Source organism: Bos grunniens, chromosome 13, assembly GCF_055505025.1.
Source record: "Bos grunniens cultivar Pamir isolate PY7600 chromosome 13, Bosgru_T2T1.0, whole genome shotgun sequence".
Classification (NCBI taxonomy): Eukaryota; Metazoa; Chordata; class Mammalia; order Artiodactyla; family Bovidae; genus Bos; species Bos grunniens.
The window spans coordinates 66,867,412-66,894,658 of record NC_141177.1 but is presented as its reverse complement, the minus strand read 5'-3'; the positions used below and the strand labels follow the sequence as shown (position 1 = coordinate 66,894,658).

The 27,247-nt window shown below is 45.5% G+C and overlaps 1 protein-coding gene and 1 long non-coding RNA gene across 6 annotated transcripts in view; one reads left to right on the top strand and one right to left on the bottom strand.

The window, feature by feature from the left end:
• PRKCQ (protein kinase C theta) overlaps positions 1-22,346 on the top strand; it is a 158,040-nt gene extending 135,694 nt beyond the window's left edge. For all 4 annotated transcript variants that reach the window (XM_086334799.1, XM_086334796.1, XM_086334798.1 and 1 more), the window contains exons 15-18: positions 1,570-1,708; positions 9,951-10,139; positions 18,895-19,023; positions 21,660-22,346. In XM_086334799.1, the coding sequence (XP_086190925.1) occupies positions 1,570-1,708; positions 9,951-10,139; positions 18,895-19,023; positions 21,660-21,815 (613 nt within the window). In that variant the 3' untranslated portion in view covers positions 21,816-22,346. The remainder of the gene's footprint in view (positions 1-1,569; positions 1,709-9,950; positions 10,140-18,894; positions 19,024-21,659) is intronic.
• LOC147361164 (uncharacterized) overlaps positions 1-27,247 on the bottom strand; it is a 71,448-nt gene that overhangs the window by 24,233 nt on the left and 19,968 nt on the right. Inside the window, exons 2-4 of one of the 2 annotated variants that reach the window (XR_015139848.1) lie at positions 18,562-26,551; positions 17,566-18,037; positions 15,850-15,976 (exon numbers count right to left, since the gene is read on the bottom strand). This is a non-coding gene — a long non-coding RNA (uncharacterized LOC147361164). Of the gene's footprint in view, positions 1-13,805; positions 15,794-15,849; positions 15,977-17,565; positions 18,038-18,561; positions 26,552-27,247 lie in introns of those variants that run through there. The other variant, XR_015139849.1, reaches the window with a different exon arrangement.

Below are 27,247 nucleotides of genomic sequence, written 5' to 3'. Positions count from 1 at the left end.
CACATTCCTGTACCATGGGAGCATCCACGCCTCTGGTCAGACCGACTGTCCATGAGGCGTTGGTGCCAGAGGTTAGCATGCTGGTCCTGATATAAGACATCAGTTCTGGGTTCAGCTGCTAGCAGCATCCATCCACCAGAAGAGGACTGTATCCCCTGCTCTCTGTCCCCGGCTGATCTGCTCAAACGAGGAGAGAAAGCACTGAAAGGGAACCACTACTCAGGACTTCATTGCAGCAGGCGATGAAGTGGTGAGGTAGTCACCAGCTCGTGATGAATTCATTCAACAAATATTTATGGAACGATTGCCACAGGCCACACTCTTGTCACAGCATTGCTGTACAGTGAGTAATAATACGTATTTCTACCCTCTTGAAGCCTAGAGTTTAACAAGAGAGAGAAATAGCGATGGGAACTTTAGAATGTGGATACTGATTACAAGCAATGTAAAACCTCAAACTCTTGCTTAAGCAGAAGCTAGGCCTCACTGAATGAATGGGCTTCCCAGGTGGCTCAGTGGTAAAGAATCCTCCTGCCAATGCGGGAGATCTGGGTTTGATCCCTGGGTTGGGGAGATCCCCTGGAGAAGGAAATGGCAACCCACTCCAGTATTCTTGCCTGGAGAATCCCATGGACAGAGGAGCCTGGCAGGCTATATGGTCCATGGAGTTACAACGAGTCAAACACAACTGAGCGACTGAGTAACAACTACTCCTTAATAAGTGAGAAAGGGAAATGGGTAGCAGCCAGCCTTTTCCTTGATGAGTCAGGCTTATCTGCTCCCCTATCTGCATAGAAGTGAACGCGTGTACGTGTTGTGTAATACTAAATACCACTCAACCCCAGACACACCAGGCTTCATTTCTGGAAGGCCCCTCTTAATATTGAGGGGTGCTGCTTTGCAGAGATGACACATGACCTTTATGCATCCCCATCTTGGCACCTGCTCAGCCATTCATACAAGAAATACGGATGGAGCTCTTGAGATGGGCCGGGCACTGCACCGGGCATAGAAGATACAGGACTCTGTCAGAGTGAAAGAGAAGTCGCTCAGTCGTGTCCGACTCTGGACTGTAGCCCACCAGGCTCCTCTGTCCATGGGATTTTCCAGGCAAGAATACTGGAGTGGGTTGCCATTCCCTTCTCCAGGGGATCTTCTCAACCCAGGGATTGAACCTGGGTCTCCTGCATTGCAGGCAGACACTTTACCGTCTGAGCCACCAGGGAAGCCTTCGGAGCTGGGCCCAGAAATAGCTTACCTGCCTGCGTGGGGCTGTAATAGATCGAGTCTTGGGCAGAGATGCTGGTCACGGAGGAAACCCCATGGAGGAGAAGCAGTGAGCCCCTGAGCTGTGCCCTGGATGAAGGGTTGAAAGGAGAGAGGAGAACCAGCAAAGCACCCATGGGTGGCCTTTCCAGCTGTGCTGGGAGAAGACGCACGCACGTCCTGCTCTGCCGTCTTGATTTGAAAACTCCGATGGTACACAGAGGCCACCGTGTCCCATCTTACACAGCGACCCCATGTCACCAAAACTGCCTTATTAAAGTGAGAACCTGCTTTGTTTTTCAGGGACCTGAAGCTGGATAACATCCTCTTAGACAAAGATGGACACATCAAAATCGCAGACTTCGGGATGTGCAAGGAGAACATGCTGGGAGACGCCAGGACCAACACCTTCTGCGGGACCCCCGACTACATCGCGCCGGAGGTAGGGAGCGCCCCGGCCCCTCCCCACCTCAGCACGCCCAGGCCAGCGCTGCTGCTTCCGCCTCCCCGGAAAAACCAAAGACTTCAAAGTGCTTTGGTGCAGGAGGTGTGTCTGTTAATCCAAGTACTTGACAAACGCACCTGCACACAGGCACTGCTAGTGTCTCCTGGCGGGTGGTACCAGCCCTGACTGCGGCATCTCACCAAGCGTGAAGGACCCAGCAGGTCCCTCCTGTCCTGGCTCCCCCCACCCCAGCCTTAAAATATATTCACCCTGCTCAGAGCAACCGAAAGCAGCCGCTGGAGGAGAGCCAGGTGGACCCTGGACAGGCTCATGGGCATCCACCTACGTTCAGTGGCTTCTTTTGGGATCAGAAACGCCCAAGTTGTGGTTACCAGGCTGTGTCCCGTGTGAGCCTGGAGAGCCCCACATGCTCGTGGAAAATGAGAATACTTCTGTCTTGTCTGTTTTGCCACATGGGAGAGCCTATGAACGCTTAAAAAAGAAACAAGCCATTGCTCGTGTATTCTGAGCCCCTGGAAGTGCAGCGTTTGCTCAGAAGGCATCCTTCAATCCTGCTTTGCCCACTGCCTGCCCTCCCAGTTGTGGATTCCGTGCTAGCTGCCCACCCGGGCAGATAAGAGAGACACCCCCTTGCCACGTGGTCCTTCTAGCACCATACATTTGTCATCGTGGCTTTTCTGTCTTAAATCTCTCTGCGCTATTGGATGATTGCCCTAATACCAGCGGCCGTTTCTTTCTTTTTAAAAAAGCATTTATTTGGCTGCACCGCATCTTCGTTGAAGCATGCAGGATCTTTTTTTTTTTTTTAGTTGCAGCACGTGGGATCTAGTTCCCCAACCAGGGATTGGACCTAGGCGCCCTGCATTGGGAGTGGGGAGTCTCAGCCTCTGGACTACCAAGGAAGTTCCAGGACTGCTGCTTATTCACTTTTTAGACACTTTATTTTGGAACAGTTACAAATTCACAAGAAGTTTCCAAAAATAGTAAAGAAACATCACCCATATCTACCCTTCACCATCTCCCCCACCAGTTCCATCTTCAATCGCTATGGTACAATAGCAAAACCAGGGCAGTGATGTTGGTACAGGTGTATACCGTTGTTTTCTCGTCTTGTCACTCGTGTGGATCAGTGTATTCTTACTCACTTTTATATCCAAGGATGGAGCACAAGGCTTGGCACATTGAGGTGCTAATAGATACCTTTTCAAAGAGTGAATGAAGAATTGTTGAAAAGTGTGTGAGTGCTGCGTGGTTGTTTGATAGACAATGATGGGCCTCTGGTCTCCAGGGCAAAACAAATTTAGCGACAGATCCCTGTCGTTGCCAAAGTAACAGCAGCATCTTCAGTCTGGGAAACAGGAGACTCCGCCCTGCACGTATTTATTTAGTTTTGACTGCACCTTTTTTAAATGTGACCTTGGCCTCTGGTGAGCAGACTATGGCTTTAACTGACCTGTCTACACATGCCTTATGCCACGCCCTATCTTGGGCAGTCCTTCATTTTCAATCTCTTTTCTTTGGCATCTTCCAGAATTTAGCCTCTGAGATTGGCTTCTCTCTGCAACTTCAGTCTCATTCTCTCACCTTCAATCATGCTTGTCTTCATACAGCTCCACTCCTGGTCCTTTTTCCTCCCATACATTCTCCATGACCAGCAGCTGTATGTATGACTGTGATTTCAAATCACTGCAGCCATGCCCAGACTTCTTGTCCAGACCCATACGTCTGTTTTCCTGCTGAGATCTCCAACTAACTGGCACAGGCCATTCAAACATAGCAGGTCCCAAACCTGTTCTCTCTGTTCTTTCTTGACCCTCCCAAATCCAAATGCCAAGACCCTCTAAATTTAGACCTCAGGACTTCACACATCTATTTTCATCCTTCCCCAGTCTTGTGAATTAAGATTCCCCCTCTCCCCCGCACCTTGATTCTTTTTTGATGCTCAGAGTGAATACTTTCGTGAATGAAATACGAGCTTCTCCAGTCCCTCCCCGTCTGGGGCAAAACAAATTCAGCAGCAAATCCCTGTCCAGGACCTCAGCACCTCTGGTTGGACCCTGGTGATGCCTTTTGACCTGGTTTTCTGCTCCAGGACCACCCAACAGCCACTGCATAATTACATTTTCACTTTTAGATCATCCTTCATCAGTTAAAAATGCATCACCAGCTTACGTGTATTTATTATACATTATCACCAGCTAGTCTAGGGGGCTGCCGTCTATGGGGTCGCACAGAGTTGGACATGACTGAAGCGACTTAGCAACAGCAGCAGCAACAGTACAGTGTATGTTCTAAAACATGCAGGAAAAGGAATTGGCTGAACTTAAGATGAAATAGTCTTAAATAACAATGACTATTCGTAGTACATTTTATGCTCTACTGAAATCATGAGGCTCAGTAATTTTTAAAATCTTGGCTTAGTACTTTGTGATAGGCACTCAAAATACTGGTTCAGTTCAGTCGCTCAGTCGTGTCCTACTCTTCGTAACCCCATGGACTGCAGCACACCAGGCTTCCCTGTTCATCACCATCTGCCAGAGCTTGCTCAAACTCATGTCTATCGAGTCGGTGATGCCATCCAAACATCTCATCCTCTGTCGTCCCCTTCTCCTCCTGTCTTCAGTCTTTCCCGTCATCAGGGTCTTTTCCAATGAGTCAGTTCTTCACATCAGGTGTCCAGAGTATTAGAGTTTCAGCTTCAGCATCAGTCCTTCCAATGAACACCCAAGACTGATCTCTTTTAGGATGGACTGGTTGGATCTCCTTGCAGTCCAAGGGACTCTCAAGAGTCTTCTCCAATACTAATACAGTTCAAAAGCATCCATTCTTTGGCACTCAGCTTTCTTTATGGTCCAGCTCTCATATCCGTACATGACTAATGGAAAAACCATAGCTTTGACCAGATGGACCTTTGTCAATAAAGTCATGTCTCTGCTTTTTAATATGCTGTCTAGGTTGGTCATAGCTTTTCTTCCAAGAAGCAAGTGTCTTTTAGTTTCATGGCTGCAGTCACCACCTGCAGTGATTTTGGAACCCAAGAAAATAAAGTCCATCACGCTCCCCATCTATTTGCCATGAAGTGATGGGACCAGATGCCATTTTTTGAATGTTGAGTTTTAAGCCAATTTTTTCACTCTCCTCTTTCACTTTCATCAAGAGACTCTAGTTCTTCTTCACTTTCTGCCATAAGGGTGGTGTCATCTCCATATCTGAGGTTATTGATATTTCTCCCTGCCATCTTGATTCCAGCTGTTCTTCATCCAGTCTGGCATTTTGCATGATATACTCTGCATGTAAATTAAATAAGCGAGGTGACAATATATAGCCTTGATGTACTTCTTTCCCAATTTGGAACCATGTTGTTCCACTGTTCCTGGTTCTAACTGTTGCTTCCTGACCTGCATACAGATTTCTCAGGAGGCAGGTCAGGTGGTCTGGTATTCCCATCTCTTTCAGGATTTTCCACAGTTTATGGTGATCCACACAGTCAAAGGCTTTGGCATAGCCAGTAAAGCAGAAATAGATGTTATTCTGGAACTCTCTTGCTTTTTGGATGATCCAGTGGATGTTGGCAATTTGATCTCTGGTTCCTGTGCCTTTTCTAAAACCAGCTTGAACATCTGGGAGTTCTCGGTTCACATACTGTTGAAGCCTCGCTTGGAGAATTTTAAACACTACTTTGCTACTGTGTAAGATGAGTGCAATTGTGCGGTAGTTTAAACAGTCTTTGGCATTGCCTTTCTTTGGAATTGGAATGAAAACTGACCTTTTCCAGTCCTGTGGCCACTGCTGAATTTTCCAAATTTGCTGGCATAGTGAGTGCAGCACTTTCGCAGCATCATCTTTTAGGATTTGAAATAGCTCAACAGAAACTCCATCACCTCCACTAGCTTTGTTCGTAGTGATGCTTTCTAAGGCCCACTTGACTTCATATTCCAGGATGTCTGGCTCTAGGTGAGTGATCACCCCAGCGTGGTTATCTGGGTTGTAAAGCTCTTTTTTGTACAGTTCTTCTGTGTATTCTTGCCACCTCTTTTTAATGTCTTCTGCTTCTGTTAGGTCCATACCATTTCTGTCCTTTATTGTGCCCATCTTTGCATGAGATGTTCCCTTGGTATCTCTAATTTTCTTGACGAGATCTCTAGTCTTTCCCATTCTGTTGTTTTCCTCTATTTCTTTGCATTGATCCTTTAGGATGACTTTGTTATCTCTCCCTGCTGTTCTTAGGAGCTCTGCATTCAGATGGTTAGTTTCAGTTTCTGGTTTTAGTGGCTCATAGCTAAAATAAAAAAGCCCTCACACAGACACAGTGTAAGCCAGATGCCACAGGGTGTACATAAGGCAAGTTCATGGTTAAGAACAGGGGATATACATCCAGAATTTACAAGTGTTTTTGATACACCTGATTTAGCCAGCTTCCTACCATAACTAATGAGATGATCAGTTTCAGCCTGATGATAAAGTGACAAGGAACTGGGACAAGGAGTAAGGCCCCTGCACTGCCGTCTTTGGCTTTACATCACTTAGCGTGGTCTTCATCCCAAGCCTCTTTGCAGATAACTTTTTAAGGACCTGCCACGTTGTGAAAATGAGCTTAGTTCAAACAGAACCCAGCAATCCCCTTAACCAGGCCTACGACACAGGTGATGCCACACCTTAGGATAGTAAGTCCTCGTAACGGACACACCTCACGACGCGCTGAAAACAGACGCCCCAGCCGGCACACCCCCAGCTCCTCCTGGGACGAGGCTTCCCATTCCCCTCTCGGGAAACCTAGTCCTTGTTCAGGTCTCTAAACGAGGGCACCGATGTCCCTCAGAATTTTTTTAAACTCGCAAAAATACAAATTCTAGTATCTTCATCTACGTCTTGTGGCACCGTCTGGGTGACCCCTGGAGTGCCTTGAACTGAGGGCCACTCCTCCACTGCATCACCAGATTTCCCTTTCTAGTGGGGAAACCTGTCATGCCACGACTTTGAGCATCTTCAGGAGGTCCCTGTTATCGTCTGGTGCAAGCCAAAACCCCGAGCCAAGGTCCTTAATCGTATGTCCTAAGAACTGCAGCTTCACTCCTCTCCCGTGGCCCTGAACCGGGCACTTGGGATCCTGGGTCTGATCGCCCCCACCTCCAGAGTCATCTTTGCCCTGAAGATGCTTCTGGCTTCTTACACTAATCACTTGTTTCCTCCTCTGTGCTTGGCACCCCACTCCAGTACTGTTGCCTGGAAAATCCCATGGACGGAGGAGGCTTGTAGGCTGCAGTCCATGGGTTTGCTACGAGTAGGACACGACCGAGTGACTTCACTTTCACTTTTCACTTTCATGCATTGGAGAAGGAAATGGCAGCCCACTCCAGTGTTCTTGCCTGGAGAATCCCAGGGACAGAGGAGCCTGGTGGGCTGCCATCTATGGGGTCGCACAGAGTCAGACACGACTGAAGTGACTTAGCAGCAGAAGCAGCAACTGTGCTACCGCAGCGCACATGTGATTGATTTGCCAATAAACTGAATTTTGCACCGTTAAGGACCACAGTTTATCCACCTTGATGTCTAGGCTCCTCCCCCACCACTCAAAGCATCTGTCACCTGTTCCCTGAATGTCTGCACTCAGCCCTGCACCTCAAATGCCCGTCTCTGAACCTGTGCTGGATTCCCCCATCCCTGGGCTTCTTTTACACAAGAACACTCCCTAGCTTCCCCCTCTTCTATCAAAACCCTACCCATTTTCCAAAGCTACACACACACGCCATGCATGGGCCTTGGTGAAGTTTTTCCTTCATCTCAGTCACTCTCCCTTAGGGACCCCAAAGATATGGGGGCAGATCCCAAAACACAAGAAATTAAGGCATTCAGTGCAGTGTCAGAAACGATACATGAAAAAGCAGACTGTGCTCCTCCAAACCAGGAAATAGTCCCAGCAATCCATGCCTCCTGGGGTCTTCTCAAAACCTCCTTTGTCTCCTGTCAGTGCTATAAGACCGAGGGTCTGACGTATAATTGGAGGTCTACACTCATTTTGACAAAGAATAGGAAAACAGTAAACTAAGGAGACACCCTACTTTCTAACATCTACCAGCCACTTAGTCAGGAATTTTAATACAGAGAAGGCGCTCCCTGGAGAAGGCAGGAGTCACACTGAGTGGAGGTCACCCGGTTTTCTGAGGACACTTCCTCTGCTGTGAACATCACCCGGTGAGCATGACCTCAAATTACTAGCTCCACAAGGCAGATGGAATTGCAGCTCTCCTTTGCTCTAAGAGAGAAAGAGGGACTCTGACATGAAGTGGTAACATTATGATTACCTGAATTATTTTGAGCAAAGATGGGGAGGACACGGGACAAAAGACAGCATGGCCAAGAGAAGGCATCAGGGTCTGAGATTCAAAAGGGTTTGAATCTCAGTGTTTCTCCACCAGTTTCTTTAAAAATATATACTAGTTTGAGCATGACCAAGTTAGAGCAAAGTTTCAATCCTGGAGACATTATTAATAGAAAAGGAACATTGTATAGTAAGATCCCCAAAGACCAGGGTTCAGAACATAGCTCTTAACTAACCAGGAGACCTTACCGAAGACATGTAACCTCCCAGGGTCTAGTCACTCTCCTTTGTTACACGGGGATAAGAGGACCTGCCCCAGACGTTCTTGGAGTAACACACAAAGTATGGGGAAACGCCCAGGACCCATCACAGATGTTTGCAGATTTTCTGTTCATATCGTGAATAACTGAATTGGCATTGTGCTTCTTTCTCCTAACTTAAGACTGAAACTGTTTATCACCTAGCCCTGGCAGACTGAATTTCCACCTTAACTGTCTCCTGTCCTCCAAATTTCTTTTCGTTAATCCAACACTAATGAAGTTGTGTACCAGGATGTGATGCTCAGAGCGGCTTCTGGTTGCCCTGGGCTCCCCCTTGTGGCATGTCCTGGGAATTGCACCTGAACCAGTCCCCACTTGAGGCAAAGACCCCTGAACTAAGATTGTGCTGTGTGTGCTCATCTTTATTTTATCATTCTCCCTAGGTCTACTTTTACACTGTTCCTTAAGGTTATTTTTTGAACTTTAAGATTAACTTTGGTGTTCAAATATTAAGGCCAATAGATAGCATTTTTATCCTGGAAGTCAGTGGCAGATTGAAAAATTCTGATTGCAACTTGATCTTTATTTTTTGCAAATATCTATCAGCTTGTTGTCCTAACAAGCTTGTTTTTGTTGTCACAAAATTTGACTCTTCATAACCATGACTGCTTAGGTTTAAGGGGTGGACTTGGTCAACCTCCTTGGCTGCTTGCTGCTAAGTCACTTCAGTCATGTCTGACTCTGTGCGACCCCATAGACGGCAGCCCACCAGGCTCCCCTGTCCCTGGGATTCTCCAGGCAAGAACACTGGACTGGGTTGCCATTTCCTTCTCCAATGCATGGAAGTGAAAAGTGAAAGTGAAGTTGCTCAGTCGTGTCTGACCCTCAGCGACCCCAAGGACTGCAGCCTTCCAGGCTCCTCCATCCATGGGATTTTCCAGGCAAGAGTACTGGAGTGGGGTGCCATCGCCTTCTCCACCTTGGCTGCTTGGTTAGCTACAAAAACTTTATGTAAAGATTCAGGACCATTTTCTTAGGTTGCTTAGTCATTCACTCATGTTCAACTCTTTGCAAATCTTTGGACTGTAGCCCACCAGGCTCCTCTGTCCATGGGATTCTCCCGGTAAGAATACTGGAGTGGGTTGCTATTTCCTCCTCCAGGGGATCTTCCCAACTCAAGGACTGAACTCGTGTCTCCTGTGTCTCCTGCGTTACAGGCAGGTTCTTTACCCAACAAGCAACCAGGGAAGTCCCAGCACTTAACAGAAAGTCCATAAAACGTGTGGGTTTGGTTTGGAGGCACTGAAGGGCATAGATACACACCAGCTCTCCTGGGCTGAATCTGTCACCCACAGGCTCCCGTCTCAGATGGGCAGATGAGGGGTGATGGTACAATTTAGCTGTTTCGCTTAGGTGGGGGGAAAAAGAGGTTGATCTCAAAAATATTTGCTTAGTTTGGGCACTGCCCACTCATTTCCACCTGATCATTAACTTCTCAAAAGATCGTTTTCAGTGTCATCTTTGTAAAACCGCGCTCTGTCCCCATGAGTTACATCCTGTGTGGCCTTGAGAAGTCCATGCGAGGTTTTCGAGTCCACCTCATTTTTATTCTCTGTGTCTTTGCCTCCTGGTCACACAGATCCTCCTGGGTCAGAAGTACAACCACTCTGTGGACTGGTGGTCCTTCGGTGTCCTCCTCTACGAGATGCTAGTAGGCCAGTCCCCTTTCCACGGGCAGGATGAAGAGGAGCTTTTCCACTCCATCCGCATGGACAATCCCTTTTACCCGCGATGGCTCGAGAAGGAGGCGAAGGACCTTTTAGTGAAGGTAAGAAGTGAAGTCAAGGAGACTTTTGTAAGATTAGCACTAGGTATTCTGATCGTAAGATGTTATGGAAAGACTGGAACAAAGTTTTTGACCAACCCAGTACGTAGTAAACAACAATTGTCCTGAGCCAGCCTTAAAGGGGATGCTTGCCGTCTGTTTTAGCTGAGGCACCAGTAGGATGAACATGAGCTATCAAAATGAGTCACATGCATAATTTACAAAAGAAATCTCCAGCAACAGTCCCTATACAGTCTATTCTGTCCACCTGAAGCCATAAAATTCCTAGAAGAAAATAGACTTCATCAACATCAGTCCTAGCAATGTTTTGGGGGATCTGGCTCTATAAGCAAGGGAAACAAAAGCAAAAAAATAATATGCGACGACATCAAACTAAAAAGCTTCTTCTGCACAGCAAACGAAATCATCAAAATGAAAACTTTGAATGGGAGAAGATACTTGCAAATCATATGTCTAATAAGGGATTAATATCCAAAATACATAAAGAAATCATACAACTCAACAACAAACAACCCCATTTTTAAATGAGCAGAGGAGGATCTGAATCAACAGTTTTCTCAAAGACATACAGGGGGCTAGTATGTACATGAAAAGACGCTTAACATCACTCACCAGGGAGAACGCAAGTCACAAATACAATGAGCTGTCATCTCGTACCTGTCCGAGTGGCTGTTATCAAGAGGGCAAGAAGTAAGTACTGATGGGGATATGGAGAAAAGGGAACCTCATACACTGTTGTTGGGAACGTCAATCGATAGGTACACTATGGAAAACTGTATGGGGGTTCATCAAGAAGTTAGGAACAGAACGGCCATGCACTCATATGTCTTCCACTTTGGTTATTCATTCAAATGACATAGAAACACTAATTGGGAAATACATATGCACCTCTGTGTTCACTGCAGCATTGTTTACAATAGCCAAGATGTGGAAACAACCTAAATGTTTATCCATGGATGAACAGGGGAAGCTATGATGTGTGTGAGATGTGCATAATGGAATATTACTCAGCCGTGAAGATGAAATATTGCCATTTACAACACCATGGATGGATCTAGGGGGTTGTTCTAGCTAGTGAAATAAGTCAGACAGAGAAAGACAGGTACCATGTGCTTTCACTCATGTGAAATCTAAGAAAACACACAAAACAAGCACAATGAAATAAAAACAAACTCATGGATACAAAGAACAGATTCATGATTACCAGTGGAGAAGAGGGTTAGGGGATTGGGCAAAAACAGATGAAGGGGGGTCAACTCTATGGTGATGGGTGATAATTAGATCTCAGTGGTGATCGCTCTGTAATGTGTACAGATGTCGAATTATAACGCTGATCCTGAAACGTAGTTAAAAATCTTCCCCTTACCCTGGATGAAGATGTGGATAAGATGTGTGGCTTTCTGCTCATTCTTAGATAAAAGAAAAAGTTCTTGTCACTCCTAAGTTAGAAAACAGTGTCTCTGCTGAGGAATTAAAGCTGTCCTGGCCAAGATATAAGTCACTACATCAGTCCTAACTTGAAAGCAAAGACTTCCAGCTCCCTTTCCTCTGGCCAAGTTCACGGCTGGCAGCTGCTCGCTTCTGGAGAAGAGAGAGTGGTCATAGACTGCCAACTGTGTGTGCGTTACCTTCGTCTCCAACTCTTGGGTTTCTGCTTCAGACCGAACACAGCAAGAGGACAGAGAGATTATGAAGAGAAAGAACTGCTCTTGGATGACTGAGGGCCTCCTGCTCTTTGAATCTGATGAGTTTTAAAGCTGAGACTTTGGAAGTTCCCTGGTGGACCAGTTAGGACTCGGTGCGTTCACAATGCAGAGAGCCCAGGTTCAATCCCTGGTCAGGGAACTAAGATCCCACAAGCCACATGACATGACCAAAAAAATAAAGCCAAGGCTTTGTATGGGATTCTACCAGGTGTCTTGGAAATGCCTGTAATTGGAGACAATTTGCAATGAAGCCCTTGAGATTCAGGCTGTTGAATTCATCCCTCAACCCAACTTCTGTATGAAACCTTCAGCCAGCAACACTCCATGTGGGTGAGACTCCTGCTGAGCAGAGTCCACGGGCTGTCCAAATGGACGCAGGCCAGCCCTCCTGCCACGTTCCTGACCCGTGTCCATAGGAAGACATTGATGTATTTTTCACCCAGAACCCTTGATACTGCAGGCTCTTATCATCTTAGCAGCGATCTCCAGAATTTACTATCAAAGCAGGAGTCAGACCTCACCCGCGATAGACCAGACTTAAGCCTTGGCAGGCTTCCCTGGTGGCTCAGCAGCAAAGAATCCGCCTGCCAATGCAGGAGACACAAGTTCGAGTCCTGGTCTGGAGGATTCCACATACCGTGGAGCAGCTGAGCTCATGCAGCACAGCTCCTGAGCCTGTGAGCCCATGGCCGCAACAAGAGAAGCCACCACAGCACAGCCAGAGAGCACCCGCACTCACTGTCGCCAGAGAAAAGCCTGCACAGTGAAGACCCAGCACAGCCAAAAATAAACAAAAATAAGAAAGGAAATTACTTAAGAAAAAAAAAAAAAGAACCAGAACCCAGTGCTACAGACCCCAAGAATCACTAACCATGAACCAGGAGCGCCCAGGGAGTCAGTCCATTACAGAGACACGCGATGTACTGGAAAGCCATCACTACAGAATTAAACTTTAAGTTCTCGTCTTTTGAAGATGCAAAATACCATTACAGGGTGATTGTAGTAAGTTGTAAAAAATAAAAAAGAAACTCATGCTCATACAACATGCTAATTACATATCATGATAAGCACCTACATTTACTGAGCTGTTCCAGCAACTATGTGGATCAAAAAGACCCACGAGTATTAACCAAGAGCCAGCAGATCTAAAAAGAACTGCAAATACAGGTGTTTTGAACAAAACAGGGTTTTGATTTCTGACAACTCGTATCAGCTAGCTAAAATAAAAAGTCATTTAGGAAAATAATTTTTAGCTCTGCTCTTCTTATAATGAAAAGGGGACGAGAATAGGATCTTTCAACATCAGATGTTATCAGTGGTTTTAAATCCAAACTTAGAAGATTATCTGGCCTATCTTTTTTTCCACCAGTCTCCTTTTTTCTCATGAAGAACTGCTCAGAATTAAATTTAAACTGAGCAATACACTTCAGCCTCTCATCCGACTGTCAGCTTGTTTAGGGTGTTTCATACGTAGAGGCGGCTGTGGAGTTCTCCCTGAGGAATCAAGGTCTTGAATCTGAAGTGCTGACAAAGCCCCCAGAGGAGCCCCAGCCCAAGGTTGATGGTATTTAAAAATCTGAACCAGTACACCCTCAGCTTGCACTTTCTGATGGATCCAAACAGGCAGTAAACTTAGAAAACTCCCCAAATGACCAATTAAGTTCACTTTTAATGACTGAACAACACATCTATAAAATGAAAGCTAATTTCAAAATTAACCAATTAAAAAAAAGATGACAACAGTAAAAATTAGTTACAAGGATTGGAATGTAAACAATTTTGCTTTTCCATAATGGCAGCTTCAGGCACTATGACAGTTGTTACATTTATTTTACACCCTGGCTCTTGGAAGGACTTAATTGAGGTATGTTAGTTGGTTCCAGCTGCTGAAACAAAACACCGTAGACTGGGCGAATTAAACAACAGAAATTTACTTACTTACATTTCTGAAGGCTTGGGAATCCAAGGTCTGGGCCTGACAGGGTGGGTTTCTGGTGAGAACCCTCCTGCTGGCAGGCACTGTGTTCTTGCAATGACAACTCTGAGACCTCCTCTTATAAGGACTCAGCTCCACCGTCATGACCTCATTAACCTTAAGCATCTCCTTACTCCCAGTTAACTCACACTAGGGGCTAGGGATTCAATACACGGATTTTGAAGGGACACGGTTCAATCCACAGCATGAAGGCTGCCCTCCAAAGGCCTAGACTGTAAGAACTCACTAGAAAAAGAAAGCGAAGAAAAGGCTTGGAAGGTCTGAAGCTGACCTTGCAGCTACCTTTTCCATAAAGCTGAACACCTGTGCCTCCAAACCCAGCTCCTCCCAGCTCAGCAGAGGAGACGGCCCGGCAAGGACGCAGTGAGGGTGTAACCCTGACCAGGTGGAGATGACGGGAGTAAGTCCACAGAAAGACACTGGGGGCGGGGTGGTTTCCAAGGAGAGGAAGCCTGAGGAGGAGGAAAGGATTGCTTCCTGTTGGAGGAGAAAAGATGCGGTGAAAAGTGCAAGATGGAAACTAATTTTATCAGCTCAGCTCCCAGAACCTGGGAGAGCAAGGGCATAGGCCTTTTACTTTCTAATGCCAAGTTTCCATCTTTTAATTACTCAGCAATTAAAAGGACAGAACTATTGAGTCACCAGGGAACCAAAGGACATTAAAGTGCAAAGAAGAAAAAGTCAGTCTCTATAGGTCACGTACTGTGTGAGCCCACATCTGTAACATTCTTGAAAGGACAACATTGTGAGTTGTAAATCAGATTAGTGGCTCCCAGGGGTTAGGGGTCGTGGCGGCAGGGGAGTGACCATCAAGGGGAACCCCACGGGAGATCTTTGTGGTGACATGACAGTCCTGGGTCCTGTTTGTCTTCCTGGCCACCCAGACCTCCACATGTGATACACAGGACGAGGCGCATACACCGTGTGCGTGTCGGCCTCCTGTGCTGTCGTCATATTACGATGGACGCGCTAGGGGAGACCAGGCGAAAGGTGCGCAGGACCCCCTCTACTCTCTTCGCAACTTCCTGTGAATCTACATGTATGATCTGAATGTCTGCGTGCTCCCAGAACCTCGCATGTTTAAGTCCTCGAACTCACAACGTGATGTTATAGGTGGTGAGGCCTTTGAGGGGCAATTAGGTTTAGATAGGGTCATGAGGGTGGGGTCCTCAAGGTGCGATTAGTGTCCTTACAAAAAGAGGGAGAGAAAAGAGATCGCTCCCTCCAAACACGTGCGCCAAGAAAAGGCCTCGTGAGCCCATGGCAAGAAGACGGCCGCCTCCGGGCCAGGACGAGAGGTCTTACCAGAAACTGACCATGTCAGCACCTTGATCCTGGACTTCCCACCCTCAGAACCACGAGAAACAAACGTCTGCTATTTAAGCCTCCCAGTCTGGGGCATTTTGTTACAGCAGACTGAGACCCTATAATTATTTCAAAATAAAAAGTTTAAGAACAAAACTAAATCCAAAGCTAAATTCTAGCAAATACCCTCCTCCGCTTTTAAAAAAAGTCACCTGCAGAGTTTCAGTGGCAGGGAAAAGATTTGCTGTGAATGTAGAAAGTGAATTTTTTTGGTGAATAGAGCAGAAACAAAGACAATTAAGGATAAAGAAGGGGAAGAAAAAGAACCAGTTGTTGAAAGAGGTTTTAAATCCACGTGGAGGAATCTGTGCTTATTCTTTCTCCTGTGAGTAAGTAAAATGTCCATGTCCTTGCTCCGCGGGAAGATCTCCCAGGTTCTAGGAGCTGGTCTGATAAAAATTTTGCAATGTGCTAATTGTAAGACTGGCCTCTAGTTTCATCTCTGCGTCTCTTTTGCTCTATAATTTTAATCCAACAGCCCTCACATCCTTGAGCTCCCTTTTCTGTAAAAATCAAAGGTATACTAATGAATCATTTTGAGAGAAACTCCCTCTAGGGAGTTATACCTAATGTTGTGAGACCCAGAAGTAATGGATCCTCTGAAAAAGTTGGACAGAGTACTCACTGGCATCTGTAGCGGCAGTGGTGTCTGCTCCGGGCTGCATCCTCTTTAGTCCTGCAAGGGCGTGGGTGCGTGTAGTGCACTGAACAAATGCACGTCAGGAGAGGCTGTGCCCCAGCAAGAATTACAGCTGGAAAAGGGGGCCATGGACAAAACGAAAGACAGACCAGTGAGTGAGAGGAAATGTTTGCAGACGGGATGATCAATAGGGATTAATAGCCAGCATATGTAAACAACTCACACAAGTCAACATCAAAAGAAAAACAACCCAATTTAAAAATGGGCAGAATTTATCTCTGGGCTTTCTATTTTGTTCCATTGATCTGTATTCCTGTCTTTGTGCCAGTACCATATTACTCAGCCATTAAAAAGAATACATTTGAATCAGTTCTAATGAGGTGGATGAAACTGGAGCCTATTATACAGAGTGAAGTAAGCCAGAAAGAAAAACACCAATATAGTATATTAATGCATATATGTGGAATTTAGAAAGATGGTAACGATAACCCTGAATGTGAGACAGCAAAAGAGACACAGATGTATAGAACAGTCTTTTGGACTCTGTGGGAGAGGGAGAGGGTGGGATGATTTGGGAGAATGGCATTGAAACATGTATAATATCATATGTGAAATGAATCACCAGTCCAGGTTCGATGCAGGATACAGGACACTCAGGGCTGGTGCACTGGGATGACCCAGAGGGATGGTATGGGGAGGGAGGTGGGAGGGGGGTTCAGGAGGGGAACACATGTATACAGTGGCGGATTCATGTTGATGTATGGCAAAACCAATACAATATTATAAAGTAATTAGCCTCCAATTAAAATAAATTTATATTTTAAAAAAGAAAAAAATAAAAAATAACAAAACAAAAATGGGCAGAAGACCTTTTCCAAAGAAGAAATGAGGATGGTCAAGAGGCACATGAAAAGATGCTCGACATCACTAATCATCAAGGAAACACAAATCAACCACAGTGAGATGTCACCTCACACCTGTCAGAATGTCTATTGCAAAAAGACAACAAATAAGAAACGTTGGCAAGGAAGTAGAGAAGAGGAAATTCTCCTACATTGTTGGAGGGAACGTAAATTGGTGCAGCCATTATGGAAAACAGCATGGAGGTTCCTCAACAAACTAAAAATATTTATAATAACAAAGACATGGGAGCAACACCTGAGACTTCATCAATGACAAATGAGTCAAGAAGATTTTTATATATGTATATATATGTATGTGTATATATATATATATGCACATATGTACACACACACATACACATCCGATATAATACTGTTTAGCCATACGGAAGAATGAAATTTTGTCATTTGCAACAACATGAATGGACTCAGAGGGCATTATGCTAAGTGAAAATAAGTCAGACCTTGTCACAAAGAGTTGGACAGGTCTGAGCAACTAACACTTTCACAGAAAAGTAAATACTATATCACTTATATGTGGAATCTTAAAAGTACAGCAAACTAGTGAATATAGCAAAAAAGCAGCAGACCCACCGATACAGAGAGCTGGTGGCTGCCAGCGGGGAGGAGGGTGGGGTGGCACAGGGGTGGGAGGGGAGGCGCAAACTCTTAGGTGCCAGATGGGCTAGAAGGATATATTATACAACGTGGGGAATACAGCCAATGTTTTGTAATAACTAAATGAAAAGTAAGCTTTAAAAGTTGTGTGAAATGTCTTCTTTAAGGTTTAAGGAATTACCGCTGGAACATGGCTGTCCAGTTGACGGTGGTCAGAGACACTCCCCTTTCTTACTCATTTATTTATCCAGGATGTCCTGTCCGTTTGTCTGGAAAATGATGAAACACTAATGACCCCAGACAGAAATACCTCTCCCTTTAGTAGAAAGAGCCGTCTGAGGAGGGGCTGAGGTTGGAGGGGAGATTCCAGGGGCAGATGCCAAGCCTGGGGGTCAGGGGAGGGGGCCGCCCACACTGCTTTCTTGCCCAGACAGTCGAATACGTTTAAACAAACTCCAGCTGCGTCCTGGCCATTTATGAAAGAGATGTGCTTTTTCCTACAAATGTAAACCACGCTTGTGACAGCTTTTATGGACGAAATCAAATCTTTCTCTGTAAACATTTATTCCTTTGGTGCAGCCTCCCCTGTGGCAGAGATGATGACTTCCCACGAGGTCAACGGGCATCTTCAGGACCAGGGTAGGGAGGATCAGCTGCAGGGCAGAGAAGATGATAATTTACTCTGTGCAAAACTAGAAAGGATTTGGAGTCCTGAAGCTGGAGATCATATTACCTTCTCATTATACCTTTTATCTTCTAAATTTTTTTTTTTTTTTTTTTACCTTTCACAGATATATCTGTTAGGCTCATAAAACTCTTTCTCATGATCCTCTTGGAACAAACGCCCCATGTTACTGGGGGAATGAACAGAAAACTAGTGTGTGCACACTTGGCCTCAGGCAGCTGTTACACTGCTAATCTGATTCCCTGAAGCATTTAATTATAACAACACGAGGCTAAGCTTTTCCTTAGAGCATGACTGTGAGTCTAAGAAAGCTTTGTCAGAAATCAAACTCAGTTGATGGCAGTCAACCAAGCAAGAAACACGCCGGTCACTTACCCTCTGCTGGTGTGTTTTGCAGACCAGGAATTAGCACACACCTGCATGTGTGCGTGTGTGTGTGTGTGTGTTGTTATTGTAACCCACAAAACAGTCCTGTAAGGAGGATTCACTCACCTTACTGATGACCCAACTCAGAGCTTCTGTAACTTGCTGGCGGCCTCATGAATAACACAGGGCAAAGCTGATTTCGATCGAGGTCTAGATAATTCAAAAAATAGCATTTCTAGAGCAAAGCTCAGACTCTGGAATATTCAGTAGACCGGTTGCCACTAGTTTGACTGGAGTCGATAGTTTAAGACAGTTGTAGAAAAAGAAGGCTCTGAAATCAGGTGGCAAGAGCCAAACCCCTCTCCTAGTGGAGTCAAGCCATGCGGACTGGGCTCCCTGCATCTGAGGAGCCTAGTTCATCCCATGAGAAGTAACTGCTCCCCTTCTGCTCCCTTTCAGCTCTTCGTAAGAGAGCCTGAGAAGCGGCTGGGGGTGAGGGGAGACATCCGTCAGCACCCCTTGTTTCGGGAGATCAATTGGGAAGAGCTGGAAAGGAAGGAGATCGACCCGCCATTCAGGCCTAAAGTGGTAAGGGGCCCCCGGGACCCTGAGGTCCTGCCAGTACCATCCTCACGTCACACCCAGGCTGCATGGACCCTGGCTTCTCACCCACCCTCTGGGGTGCTGTTCTTGGAAGAAAATCTTCTTTAACCATAAGCAGGCTATGGGGCTGGGGAGGGGGATGTAACTCATTTACTGTGTCAAATGTAGCTGCATGAAGAATGGATCACTGAGTATACAGGCCTTACACCGAATGTGTGTGTGGACAGGTAACCCTGAGATGCGAGCTGTGCATGGATGCATTCAAGCTTTCAGGGTCAAGTCTGTGTGACCCACACCTGAGCGTAAACCCTGCCTCCTTTAACAGGAATTTTGGAGCCATGTGTTCTGTGATATTTGTGAAATTTTCCCTGACATATATCATCTGGTCATGTAACTACAGACCCTGATGGTAACTGGTAGATGTTTTTCAAGACAGGTCTCTAAATTCCCACTGGCAAGAGTCACCAACCTCCCTGAGCAAGGGCAGAACTTCCTGGGTCACTGTAAAATGAGGCAAAGTTGAGATAAAAAAATGTTCTGAAGGTAGATGGTAGTCATGGTGACGGAGCATATGAATGCACCTGAACACTTAAAAAGGGTTAGGATGGTCACTTTCATGTTATGTACATTTTACCACAATTAAAAAAAATTTTTTTTATCATGGTAAAAGTCACATAATACAACACATACTATTTTAACATTTCACTGTTCAGTAGCACTAAGGACATTCACAAGGTTGTGGAACGCTCACCATCATCCACCCGCCTGAGTTTTCCACCTTCCTCAACTGAAACTCTGTCGCTGTTAAACACAAACTCCCCAGTAGTACATGTATACAATGGAATATTACTCAGCCATAAAAAGGAGCGAAATTGTGTCATTTGCGGAGACATGGATGGAACTAGAGACTGTCATACAGAGTGAAGCCAGAAAAACATTGTATATTAACACAAATATGTGGAATTTATAACAATGTACAGATGAACCTCTTTACAAGCAGAAACACAGGCCCATGTATTTGTAGAGAGCAAACATATAGATTCCAAGGGGGTGGGGAGAGTGGGGTAGACTGGGAGATTGGGATCCATATATATATCACAACTTTTTTTTTTTAAGAGTAAAGCAAAGTGGTGGGCTTTTTAGGAGTAAAGCAAAGTGCCAGCTCTACCCCATTCCTGGTGATTCTGAGAATGAGATAGCAGCGACCTGGGTGAATATGAACCGTCTTTGCACCAGGTGGCACAGGCTTGTGGATTTCAAAGCAGTGCATTCACTCTAGAAAACGTCTTCCGTTGTTACCTGTGGTGGTGGATGGCCAGTCAGGGCAGTGTGTCCCCAGGCCAGGAAGCGTTAGTTATTCTCAACATTTTCCTAAGCTCTGGGGATGTTCTGAGGGTCCTACAGGGCTGGCCCATAGCAGTCTTCTTATTTGTAACAGCACCATTTCTAATACACAGGTTAATAATTTAGAGAGTAATTTCTGCCTTGTTCCAGCTCATCGGGGCAATGTCGTTTGTCTCGACTTCCATGAGAGACTATGATGGACTTGATATTTTCTGCACAAATAAATTGGACCTTTGATCTACTCTTTCCTTGTGGGATGATTCCAGATTCCTCCCATAGGAAGGCATTTCCCTGACCTGCAGTCTAAGCAGCTTTCTGTAGGCAAAGACCAAAGAACCGTTGGCCTCAGCAGCTCTGGAGGCCCCTTAAGGGTGGGAAGGGCTGACTCTTAGTCATGCTTGTATGAGGGTGACATTGCATAATGGTTGCTTTTAATCTTAGAAAGTGGAAGTGTACACCATACTGAACCGTATTTGTGAATAGGTCTGTTTTTGGTCATGGGCACCAATAGATCGGGTGGCATGAAGGGAGGTCACCCTAATCTGTCTTGTCTATGGAAGACAGCCCAAGATGTTTAATAATAACATTAGCATGGGATTCTTTTCCCATTCAGGCCATTAAAGAGTAGAGTTCCCTGTGCTATACACAGTAGGTCCTTATGAGGAATCTAAAAAAAGAGTAGTATTTTATGTATTTATGTATATATATATATATATAACTGATTCACTTTGCTGTACACTTGAAACTAACACATTGTAAATCAGTTATCCAGCAATAAAATTTTTAATAAAAAATTAAATAAAATGACTTAAAAAAAATAAGATGCCTGTGGGTAAGGGGAATGAACAGTAGTGAAGGATGTTGACAGAACAGGAATATATACTCTGCAAAACTCCTCCCCTCCTCCACTCCCAACCCCCACCCCTACCTCCCACTACTCCTCCACCCAGGGTCACCTGTAAGTTAAAAGATCAGAGGTCAGATTGGGGCTGACCATTTTCCCAAAGGTTGCCAATCCTGCTTCACGTACACTTATTTGAATGTGCAAGTCATAGAATCCCTCTATATGTATTTATTATGCTGTTGATAACACTGATGATCCGGGGTCTGAGAGATGGTCAATAAAACTCCCGTATGATCATCTGTAAGTGTTACTTTATTTGCAGATGTCACCTTTTTCATTTGCAGATTATAGCCTTGATGGTGAAAACAAAGATAATGAGTTCAGTGGCTGATCATCTTCTCTTTTTCTCCCCACCACTTAAACTCTGATCCAGAAATCACCATATGACTGCAGCAATTTCGACAAGGAATTCCTGAATGAGAAGCCCCGGCTGTCCTTCGCAGACAGGGCGCTGATCAACAGCATGGACCAGAACATGTTCCGGAACTTTTCCTTCATGAACCCAGGGATGGAGAAACTGATATCCTGACCTCGCCTCTCCAGAGGATTTGTCCTCTTCCCTCCGTGAACTGGTTCAAGCGGACACTCCTTGGGTTCCTTTTCAACTTGGAAAAGAAAAGAAACACTCAACCATAGAGGCTGAGCCCCTTGGAGCTCCTCAGCAGCTTTGTCTGTAGCAGAAACTAGCTCTGCTTCACTGATGACCATGGCCAGTCTTGAAGTTAGTTCCTTACTCACTGTAGCTATTTACTTGAAGATGGGTCTCCATGCTGTGAAAGATCTGAAAACTGAACTCTGCTCTGAGTTATGACTCTTCACATGGGCACCAACTACTGGTCCATGACCTATGTGTTGACTCAAGGAGCATAGTCTGAACCTCTCAAGACCGAAGACAGCACATTGCCTGGTGTAGCACTGGATTCCATTCAGCCACAGACAAGTCACCACTAACCCATTTCATTCTGTTCATACCTGTGCAAGTGTAAGGGGGAAGGGGTGGGGGAAGCCCTGACTAGGTTCTTACAGGAACTCTTCATAATAAACATAGCTTATAACTTGAGATTTACAAATCCACTCATTCTGATTAGCAAGGAAATTCATGGGAGAAAGGAAGATGGGGAGTGTTGGTGTCATTGATATGGAAGGTTGACTCGACCCCTACTCTTGTTATCTTGTCAACGTAGAAATTAGAATCCAATGAAGATTTAGTCATAGCATCGTTTTACTCCTGCCAATAAAACTTTTCCACCCATCCATTCTCAGTTGATTTCAGTATCAGTGGCAGTTTCTCATTATCATCCTCACATTAGAACAGGAGAAAAAAAAATGAAATGTGTAATTCTTCTAGGGAAAAGAAATCCCATTCCTTTCTGATACTGTTACGGATGTTTTGATGACTCATAAGTCTCTTGAGAAAGACATCTTTCAGGATAAACACCCATGCATGCTATTCACAATGATCTTATTTAATAAGAATTCTAACTATTCATGTTTAAAGTATCTGTGCTGTTTGTATATTTTGATAAAATGTTGTGACTTCATGACAAAGAGTGGATACATAAAAATGGAATAAAAGAGAAAGATGCCTCTTCATAGTTTAATTCCCTACTCATCCCCCTTACCCCCAACTTGGTTCTGTTTAGGTTATCATCAAAATATAGCTAGCATTGAGGTGATGTTTTAAATTTTGAGAATCATTCAAAATCCTCAACCAGGAGAGAGGCTCAGATAACCCTGAAGTTATTGGTGTTATATTTCTCTTTCTCTTTCCTACAAGATTTCTTTTTCCACTCACTTTCCAACATACTTTATTCCAAATTCCCTACAGTCTTCCCGGGACCTGTGGGATCAGGTCTTTAGTTTCCCACTCTCAGCTTTGCTCCAGTGACTTGTCATCGTGGTCTCCCCGTCACGCCGGACGCAGTTGTACCTCAGGGCCTTTGCACTTCCTGTTCTCAGCACCTGGGATGCTCTTCCCTCCAGTAAGATTCTTTGAAGGAATGATCTCCAACCCCCGAATTCAGCTCTGCCTCCTAACCTCTCTCCTGACTCTGCTTCCTCCAATGACAGCCTTCTTTCCGGTTCTTATAGAATGTGCTCGCCACCTCTCTGCAACTTTTGATACAAAGAAAGATGCTCTGTTTGATCTCCAGCCCCAAGGATGTTCTGACCTTTCCTCTTTCACCACCTCTACCTTTGATTAACTCCCCACCCCTAGCTGGCCTCACTCCCTCCTTCTTCCCCAAATCACCTCTGAGGCCCCTCCCCACCTCACATTTTTTTTTTTAACATAGTTTTCTCTTACCCCATGCCTTTAAGGATCCTCAACACAATCATCTCAATCCTCATCTCCAGTTTAGGCTCTCTGCCAGGCTTCACGCAGGTTCCATTAACATGTCCTGTTTTCTTAAGATCTTTCTATCTCTTACTTCCTAATTCTAATAACAGCACCATCATGGACCTGGTCATCCAGGCTCAGAGCCACAGAGTTCTTGTCAGCTATCTGCTCTCCCTTTCTAACCTCCCTCCTTCTCTTCCTTCTACAAAATCCTTTTGAATCTGCCTCTGCAGTCTCTCCAAATACATACTTATCTCTCCTTTCTCCCCTGCTAATCGTGCCTGGATTATTTAATAGTCTATGAACCAGTGTTCCCATCTTAAGTCTCTGTCTACATTTTAATTCACACGTACGATATATAAACTGTAGGGTGGGAATAACTTTTCCTCTATCCTCTTACGTTCTGTGCCCAAGGGCCTGTGAATTAAGTTGACAAAAGCCCAATGAGCAAGAGAAGCATACTTTTATCTACACATGTAATGTGCGTGCATGTGGGAGAGCTCCGTGATGAGGCACTCAAAACAGTGGTTATGATTTGGGGCTTAAATAGCTAACTTGCCAGAGGAAAGGGAGGAAAAGGAAAAGTCTCCAATGGAAAGAGCAAATAGGTTTCAGGAGACAAGAGAGTTTGCAGAGGTAGGTTTACTCTTCGTCTCACTCCTGGGATCAGACACACACCCAAGAAGGAATCTATGGTGGTTCTCACTTCTCTGAAGTGTCTGCGTTTAGTCAGTTAAAGGAAGCTCCAGAAAGGCCTCTTTCTGCCTCTACTGCATCTCAAATAGCTTAAAATAATTTTTACTGTTTATGAAAAAATAATTTTTACTCTTTATGAAATATAAAAGTACTGTCTTCAGAAATCAAGGTTTTTATACCATGCCCTTATATTCATAATGTTGTGCAGGCTTCCCTGGCTGAATCCCATTCAAGGCACCCTATCCTGTCCCCAGACACCCTCTCTACCATCCCGTCTTGCCTCGGCCATCCACTCATCTGTGCTCCCATCACTCCAGATAGTTCTTAGCACTGCCTGTGAACCCCCTGCTTCCTGCCTCTGGGCCTCCCTGAGGCTAGTTTTTCTGCCCAGATGTCCCTGTCCCACAAGTTCATGTCCTCCTGTCTCTCAAAATCCACTCACATATCAGGTCTGCTATGAGGAGCCTCCTTTTCCTTGCTGGCCCCCAAGCCAAGCTGGTGTATCTCTTGCCCCTTTAAGCTTCCATTCTACTGTATTTCTCTCCACATCTCCAACACACCCACCATTTTCCATCAAGCTCTGCAAACATCTGCTTTGCCTCTGTTTCTAGACTGTAAACCCAGTCTCACTTCCCATATTTCTTTTGTATATTCAGGCTCAAAAAGAGCTGTCAGGCAAGGTGAGTAAGGAATGTATGGCACAGTGTGTGAATCGTGATCCCTCAAAAGATATGTCCCCCAGTACCTGCCAGCATGACCTTATCTGGAAAAGGGGTCTTGGCAGATGTCTTTAAGTTAAAGATCTCAAGATGAGAGCATCCTAGATTGTGTAGGGCTGGACTAGAAAGCCACATCGGGTGTCCTTATAAGAAATGCAGGGAGAAGAGGCGACTGGAGGCAGAGACAAGAGTGAGGCAGCCACAGGCCCAGGAACACCCGGGGCTGCGAGAAGTTGGGAGAGGCCAGGACGGAGCCCTCTCTAGAGCCTATGGGGGGAGCGTGGCCTGCCAACACCCTGGCTGACCTTCTGGCCTCCAAAACCAAGAGAGGGCTTCCCAGATGGTGCAGTGGTAAAGAATCTTTCTGCCAATGCAGCAGATGCAGGAGTCAGGTATGACTGAGCGACTGAGCACACACACAGGCCCCTCCTAAACTGAGGGAGAGTTCATCTGGGTCGTTTTCAAGTCAACCAGCCTATGGTCACTTATGACAGCAGCCGCAGGAAATGGATGCTCCGTTCAGGGAAGCCAGCAGTGGGTGTGCTGGGAGAGGGCAATGGTGAGGTTCAGGCTACCCTGTCTCTGATACAGACAGGACCCTCCCCACCCAGGCCAGATCCTTACATCCCTTCTCCTGCAGCAGCACCTCCACCATCGTTCAGCTTCTTGTCACGTTCTGACTCTTGCCTGTGTGTTTCTCTCATCACCTCGTTTCTCTCTCCTGCTTCTTCCCTCTCTGGCCTCCAATATCCTCTCTGACTGCAGAGCTCGTGGTTTTTCCACACACACAGGAAGAGGCCTCTGTCCGGCTCTCGATGTGTGACTTGGCAGCTGTTTCTTCCTGCCGGTGAAACATCCACACTGTGGTTTATAAACCTGTCAATATTGTCAGAGAAAAGACCCAGAGACACTTGTGAATGCACAGGAAGGCTGTGTATTCGAGGGGGACCATTGCGATGGGCTTAGGGGCCAGCATGGGGGAGGTGCCTGGGAAAGTGAGGGTCTACAGACAAGAAGCAGGGGGGCAGGGCAGTGGGTGGAAAATTACTAAGAGGAAACAGCAGGGGGAAGCGGGGCTTCTGGCTGATCTGACCTAGCAGGACTCTTGCGGAAGGCAGGCCAGGTAAGCAGACCTCATCTGGGGGATAAGGGATCACATGTCAAGAGTGGGGGTTCTGGTTAAACTGATGTCACAAGATTCTTGCTAAAATTGGATGATGCAGAAACAAATACAGAAGCCCCAAAGTTATGCTTACTTGAAAAAGATTTCAGGGAGGCTGAGTACAGGATCATCAAGGAGAGAGTCTCTGTTGGCATTCAGAGCAGAGATCCCAGCTGCAGCCATGAGGGCTTCGGGATTACCACCAGTCCAGCCTTCCTCTCTCCATGCAATAACTACTTCCATGTGGTCCTAAGAGCTTGCTACCCTCCCTGCTGTGAACATGACTGTCGAGAAGAGATCAGTTCCTAGGATCCCATGTGTCAGCTGAGACGTGCTGGGAGCGTGAAGAGCTGTGGAGAACAGGCGGGATTGGGAACCAGAGAGACCTGAGTTCAAGCCCCAGCTCTGCCATGATAAACTTCACAGCCTTACTTAACTTCCTGGATGAGGTTTTCTTGCCCATAAAATGGAGCTCATTGTCCATTATGAGACTGGGAGATGCTCCTGCACAGGGTGGGGAGTCAGTGCATGCTTCCTAGTGAGAGTCACTGGAAATTTTCAAGTTGATCATGAGCATGAGGGTATCCATCCATTCATCCACCCATCACATCTATCTATCATCTATCTATACCTCAGCTATTGATATAAATATATCAATATATTGATAGATATTAATAGGTTCAATGGATGAATGGATGGATAAATAGAGATGTTAGTGTCACTGTCCAGAAAAGTACATGAGAGTCAAATGTCCAGATGCTACAAACATTTGGATAAAGAATTTGAAGGTCATTCCACAGGCAAACTGGAGACACTGAAATTATGCCAACAAAGCACGACAAAATCCTCAAAGCAGAGCCACTAGAAGCATGCATTTTAAATTTTTAAATTAAAATAAGAGAGTTTTCTGCCAACCTGGAAGTGAATTTTCTGCAACGAAGACCCATTCAGATTCTTCCATGTGTAAGATCATATTATCTAAGTTGGAAAATATCAGTAAGATGGAGTACCAAGAGGTCTCAGCCCTTGTACCTCAAAAACAAGAA